The 7,233-nt window shown below is 41.0% G+C and overlaps 1 protein-coding gene across 4 annotated transcripts in view; it reads right to left on the bottom strand.

Moving 5' to 3' along the window:
• Positions 1-7,233, bottom strand: part of RIC3 (RIC3 acetylcholine receptor chaperone) — a 19,389-nt gene continuing 12,156 nt past the window's right edge. For 3 of the 4 annotated variants that reach the window (XM_021403773.1, XM_021403771.1, XM_021403774.1), the window contains exon 6: positions 204-6,613. In XM_021403773.1, coding sequence (XP_021259448.1) covers positions 6,120-6,613 — 494 coding nt within the window. In that variant the 3' untranslated portion in view covers positions 204-6,119. Of the gene's footprint in view, positions 104-203; positions 6,614-7,233 lie in introns of those variants that run through there. The other variant, XR_002440887.1, reaches the window with a different exon arrangement.

Below are 7,233 nucleotides of genomic sequence, written 5' to 3'. Positions count from 1 at the left end.
TTCCCAACACTGCTTCCATCCAGCAGGTGACAGGCTGAAAGATGCACTGGCTGAGAGCAGCTGCAGAAATAACCACTGTAGCAGTTGTTGGGACTGTCTCTGCCTGTGAAGAAAAACCCACTTGGCCTGTTTACTTAAACTTCAAGAAGTAGAAAATGTAACTGCTAGGTGGATGTTTCTGTACCCATAAAATGAAAAAGCAGTTCTGTTCATTTTTTTTATTCCGACTGTAAACATTTTCTAATACATCTCTTTGCCTTTCTTCAATAAACCGATGATATACAGTAAAACATGAGTATGTTATAGTCTGCATTTCCTTCAAGTTATTTGGAATTCAAAAAATGGAAAATACTAAAATTGACAAACATTGTCTTAATCCTGAGAACCAGTCACGTTTTCTTCGTCCGGCCTCTAATAGGTTACAGCTATTTGCACAAGGCTGTCTGGGCCTGTTTTAAGCATCTCACTTTGGTTAAACCCCTGTGAAGTTTCAGATAAAACTGCAAGAATGTGCTATCTTGAAGTAAATTTTTTTTCATGAAACTCTTTGGAATTCTGGAGTAAATGTGTTTATTTACCAGTATATATACACAATGACCCATTTCTTATTTTCACATTATTTACTGTTATTTACTTTATGCCACTGTTTGTTAATACAGAACATTGTATAGAAATATTAAACATCGTTTGCTGGAAACAACTCTGCCTTAACATATCCAAGGTCAGAAATCCCTTAATAAATTACCTACACAGAATACAGAGGTTTTCTAGATTAGAACTTTAAACTCCTCCTGTTGCAGTTTAAATTTAAAGTTTACCTTTGATGCTAACATGAATTTCAAACACAAAGTATAACCTTAGGAAGCTATTGTATCAGTGCCAGCTTCCACAGACTGGCACAGCTTATCAGATGTCAGTTTTTGTTGAACTGCATGCTCAGCGACTTGCCCTCTGTACACACGGTAGAAATCTTTCTCATCAGGGTTCCCATTTTCACAAAGAGGACAATGAGATCCTTAACGCACAGTGGCTAAGCAGAGGCCCAACTATTTGCTCCTAGGTTGCTACTGTTGGACTACCACGTTCAAGTTCCTGCTACCCCAATGCTGTTTGCTGCAAGCTAAACCAGCTCTCACCAGTTCCAGCTATCTGTTAAGGAGTACATTTTTGGCATACTCACGGATACAAAAATTAGTTTGAAAAGTGGTCAGAAAAGCCAGGGAGAGCATAGGTTTTAAAGACGAGCAAAGAACAGCTCAGGCAGGAATAATCCACTGCACAATCCCAATAGAACACCCACACTTCAAATAAGTATGGGAAAGGGGAAAAGTCTATGTCCTCCGTCTCTCCCACAAACGCAGATAATTCAAACTGGAGTCAAAAGTTTCTGACTACAGCTCTAGTGACCCTTGGCACAGATGGCTTTCGAAACAGATACTTTGAAATCTTAGAAACTTTCATTAACTGTAGAGTCACACTTTCTTCTGTTGGGAATAACGTACATTTGAGTCATCTTTGCATTTGGCAACAGCGGTTACCAGCAGAGAGGAGGGGCCGGGCTGTACTTAACACATCCTGGAAAGGTAACTGAGAAAAATGAGCCTCCTGTCAGCTGTCTGTTTGCTTTCTAGGAATCTGCCCCTCCCTAAAACTGGTGAAGCTCCAAAGCTGATCAAAATCCCTAGGCTAGAGCAGCCTTTCCAGCTCAGTTTGTACACAGGATACTTAGTCTGCGTGATCTGACACGTCACACATTTCCATTGGCATATGCAGCTGTATACAAAGACTGAAACATGGATTAGTTTGTAACTCTTAACTGCGTTATCTTGTCCAGTGCTTGCAATAGGTAAGTTATAAACAATATTTGGATTCTGATGTACAAGGAAAAATACTTTAAGATTATTGCACTAGATTGTTATGTGACCTCAAAATTAATCATAATTTTCATATTCTTAGCTGGAAAAAAGAATCCAACATAAAAACACCAATTTCTGATGCACTGAGTCAGATCACAAACTTCCTAGATGCTCGCCTGTTATACAAACATTAGCTCATAATCTTTTTAACAGGATTTTTTGGGACAAACACTCATAGTTCATGCTTTACTTTCTGATCTCATCTAACGTCTCTAACTATCTATCTGTAACCATTAACAAATACCCAGGAATTATTAGCACTTCTGTGATGGCAATAGTTTTGTCAGAATATCTAAGTGAAAGAACACATCATTTTACCTGTAACAAGTATACCCATTTATTTTTTTAAGAAACATTTTAAGTAAAAGAGCAAATGCTTTTACTGAGCAAGTCTGACTGCTTTCATTGGGAGACCAGAGCTTCTGCATTTTTTCCCCCCCGAGTCCTGGGTTTGCTGCTGTTCTGACATTTGATTTTGATTTAATTATCTGAGAGGTTCTTTGCAGAAACCCAATTTTATTCAGATACACTCTTCTTTAAATGACAACTCTTCCCTGCTAAAAGCGAGCAATTAATAATTAAGAATGCTGGACAAACCTCTGAGGTGATTTTCTAAAACGCATATATAAATACACATCTCTGTTTCAGAGGAGGAAAACTGAAGGAAAGAAACAGGAAGGAAGTGTCATATGAACAAGAGGAGTATTAGTTTGAAAGCTGCTGTTTGAGGTATCACAGGCTACGTCCTAAGAGCACTTCCTGGTACCCTGGACGCTGCCAAGGCAATCAAGACCTCAAGACTGAGCTGTTTAGACTCTTTGGCACCACCCTGTCACCCTGCATTAGAATCATTTTCTCCTAGTATCGCTGCAAAGGAATACGAAGCCGTCGGCTGTATCACAGGCATCAAAAGCAGCCCTAGCAACTGGCTGTTGTGTTAGGAGGGCACTTTTTCTTATTGGGAGGTTGGAAGAGATCAAGGTCAAAATCCAGACTTGATTTAGGCATTGAATTTTTGCTCTTAAGGTGGAAACATAGTATTGTCACACCCATCAATTTCTTGACATTTCTCCTGCTGACACGAGCAGGATTTAACTGCCAATGCAAAGTCAAACAGTTCCAAAGGACAAGCTGAGAAGCCTACGGCCTGCTGGTAGGCCACCCTTGGACAGCTGAGGTCCTTGCTTCAGATCGGTGTGAGGACTTACAAATGCCCCCCACTACTGTGGTGAGTGCCCTCATTAACACAGGCTGCCTCTGTCCCTAGTTTCCAGGAGGAAAGGCTGAGACAGCCCTTCAGTGCTTCACAAATTCCTTACTGACATTTATAAATTGACATAGCGACCTTCGAGTCCAAAAATAATCTTTTCAGGGGTAAGTCTTCCCTTTGGCATTTCTGCTTTCCAGCTGAAACAGCTCTCAGCTTAGCTGGGTCATGTCTGACAGCAGGAACACCTCATGCTTCCTCCACCGTACTTAAAAAGCAGAATTTCTGCTAGACCAGTGGGCACCTGAAATGCTGGTTTGTTGCTATTCCTTACTCATGTAGATCTAGCTCTTAGTTTACTATCACTCATCTATTCTCCTTTCAGAAAGCATCATGTCAAAATATACTGTTAAGTTTATAGCATTAGGGGGTGCGTCTCCCTTTCTGTTTCTCAAGAAGTTTTCATGTTACATGCCTGGCTATTGGGTTTACCTCTGCAGTATTTGGGCCATTACTGATGCAGCGCTCAGAAGTTAGAAGATACAATCGAAATATCTGTGCCTTTGTGCTCAGTGCTGTCTCAAGGCCAGGTCAGCCTACTCGCTTAGTCAGTACAGACACACCAGCCACCAAGAGGTCAGCAGGAACATTTATCCCACATTTGTGTGCATCATCCAGTGCCACACACGCAAATAGTGACTTCTGAATATTGTCATGAGTAGAGCTGTCAGCAGTAAGGGTATTTTGCCGCAGTCTCCGCTATTTTTTGCAACTAACACATTCGGGAGCATGGAATTTCTTACAGACAACTTACTACATTTTAGCTTCTCAATGTACAAACGTAGCTAAAAACTCTACCTTTTACTTGGTGCATAGTGCCACTTTTCTGTACACTGCACAAAATTTGCATGAATTTAAATGAAACGGAACTTTTACAATTTCACATACCGTTACAAGCAGCTGGAATTTGAAGTACAACATAAGTACGTTATTTCTATAGGCAGGTAACATCTTCCAAAAGCCCCCATTTCTAAAAGGCACAGGAGACCTAAGACAGCATCCCTGTATTTCAGGGCAACAGGCCTGGGCTACTGCTCCATCCCTTGCAGCCTTCACCTGTCTCTTAACACTGGAAAGTAACAAATAAAGGCTATGCTTTGCAAGTCATGCAGCTGTATCAGTCCAGCTTGACCATGTCTACAGAAGAACCAGGAATGTCCACTGTCCCACACTCAGATTCCACTCGTGTGACTTCTAGTAGTGTTTAATAGTGCAAGCATTGTTCACAGCACAGATGGACAACGCTACTTGCAGTGGAAGGAACGCAGAGCTTTAATAGCTGTCTTTGATATTAACGTATTCTCTAAATAAAATGTGGTTTTCAAATGAGGACAACGTCCTTTTCCAGTGTAGGTATGTGGCTAGACAAGAATGTGATTAGAAGTCATGTTTTGAAGGTATGTGACAATATTTGCAGGCAAGGAGCGTGAAAATAGCCTTCCCTATCAGTGACCAATACTAGCTGATGTTGTGCCCCAGCTCAAGGACAGTGACTAAAGCAGAACAAATATGATTTGGTATTCTCACCTGCAAAGATTCTGGCTTAGACAGAAACACTGTGTGTCAGGTCCTGGGTGCTGCAGCCACGCAGACGGGATTCCCAGCAAAGAGAACACAAGCCCTGCTCAGAGACAGAGGTCAAACTACTGCCATGGTGAACAGAGAAAGTGTTGAAAGTCCAGGAATATAAATAAATAAACACAGGTCTACAAAAAGATTTAAGATAAAGACTCTTAGTAAGAGTGTCAAATACCTTTCCTCTATTATCTTCTCTCTTCCACCAGCATTAAAAAATAAAGAATAAGTTAATTCCTGTAGTAGGAATTCTTTATGAATAACATATACACTGTAAACATCAGACTACAGTTGTAACCTGGAATTAATAATAACAATAATAACAACCAATCAATGGAAACAAAAGAGATGCCTCAAAGACAGACACCCATTGAACAACAAACCAGATATGACTAAGCAGCGAAAGATGCTTTGTTGTCCTTGTTGCTTTTCTTTCCCTGGTCAAATTCAAGATACGTCCTGGTGATCAGGAAATACAGCTGGAATGCAGTGGTTACACACACATTTTGTTAAACAAAAGACATGCGTGGATTCAAGTGAGCTGTTCCAACATACTTCCAGTACTTCCCAAGTCCCAGAGCCAGTCACCAGGGGTACTTTTAATGTTCTTCCGTAGTGCAAAGTATGGGCTGATTCCAGTACTCCTCTGGGAAGCGCACCAAGACATTTCACCAAGGCGAAGACAAAGAACAACTCCTTATGCTTCAGTCTTGCTCCTGCTCTTCTTGGGACACAGAGCAGGTTAGGCTACAGGTTCTGCAGCAGAAAATAAACTGGGAAACATGGTGTGGATTTTGGTCGTATGTGAGCTTTGGGGATTGTAGCAACAATAGTTTATTGGACTTAGAGCAGCAACGACACGGTTGAGAGTTGCTTCTGTGACTATGGTCTATTATGCTGATCAGTTAAGAGTAAGAAGGCATACTTTCTCCTCCAGCTTCCTGGTAATCTCTTAAATGTATCTGAATCTGATTCATTTTCATAACTGGTAACACACAGATTTTTTTTTGAGAAAAGAGACAGTTTGTTTACTCTTGGACAACAACAGAAATAAGAACTTGTTCAGAAACTGGAAAGGAATAAAACCACAAATACCTGAATGGAATGACCTGCTTCAATGTATCAGTCCCAAAAAGCAATGACAAAGTGCTCCTGGCAAAGCAGCAATGAGCTGACAAGAACTGCATTAAAGAGGGCACTGGCTTCCAGTTCAGGTAGATGATGTGATTGTTACTGTGGGAATGAAGTTAGTACAAGGAGAAGAATAAAGAATTTTGCTCTTCAGGAACAAGAAACCACACAAATTGGCAGTTTATGACCTTTACTGTCACCACTTAGATGGCATCCATGTATTGTCACTATTACTCAAGTCCTTTTGTGTTGCGCTTTCTCAGCATGCCCATTTCATCTGAATCACTGGCTTTCTGCTTTCTCAGTGCTGCGTTTTCACTGAGAGACTCCATGGACAGGTCCTCTAGGGTTGGCTCTTCCGCTTCGCTGCCGCTCTCCGAATGAAATACAGCATTTTCTGCTATTATAGCAGGATCCTCCTCCTCCTCACAACAATAACAGCACTCCTCAATGCTTTGGCTATGTTGAAGGTCCCTCCCCTCTTCACTGATGCCAGCTACCTCATCTTTTTTCTGCATTAAATCATGACTGTCCCTTCCCATGGTGAGATCAGATAGCAGGGCTTCATTGCACAGGTACTCGTCGTCTTCCATGCCCTCCATTCTTTCTGCCAGTTCTTCGGCAGAGGGCTGGCTCAGGTCAGGATAATCTACAAGGATTGTGTCCTGTTTGCGCCTGAAGCAATCGGAATTATCATAGATGGGATACGTCTCTTCTGGGTAACCTTAGGAATAAAGTGATAAGCAGCTTGAAACGTTAACAGCATATAAAAGTAGTGCTAATTTCAGCGACGGATGCAGAAGTGTTAGAACAACTGTTCTCAGCATTGACTGCGTAACTGGCATCCACTTAAGGCTCCGTATTTGCGACAGCATTTAATGTCATAGCAAGAACATGCAAACCATGACTTCTTGGAAGATGATGATGGAAGTCCTCTAATTTTTAAGGGAGTCAGGATTTCAACCCAGACTTCCAAGAACGAGTATTTAAGCTCTGCTGAAAGCTATGGGAGCTAATAGGTGAAAACTGGGTGTCTTTAAATACACCCATTTTTGTTCCTGTCTATAGAATGATTCGTGCTTTACAGACTCTTTCTACAAAGAACGTTATTCTTAAAGCTGGAAAGCAGATATGAGTCAGTGGCTTTGTGCCAAACATGCATCATGAGCTTGACTTAAGAAAACAGAGCTCGAGGCAGCTGTTTATGCTTTATATTAAGAAACATTGCTTCCTAAGAAGCAAGGAATTAGGTCTGCATAAAGATGCATTTAGAATTCTGAAAGCAAACAGCTCAACTAAGATGCCTTGAAAACACATTTCTGTAACAAGTAAACAATAAGGAAC

This window comes from Numida meleagris, chromosome 6, assembly GCF_002078875.1.
Source record: "Numida meleagris isolate 19003 breed g44 Domestic line chromosome 6, NumMel1.0, whole genome shotgun sequence".
NCBI lineage: Eukaryota > Metazoa > Chordata > Aves > Galliformes > Numididae > Numida > Numida meleagris.
The sequence above is the reverse complement of the archived record's forward strand: the minus strand, read 5'-3'. Positions and strand labels throughout refer to the sequence as shown.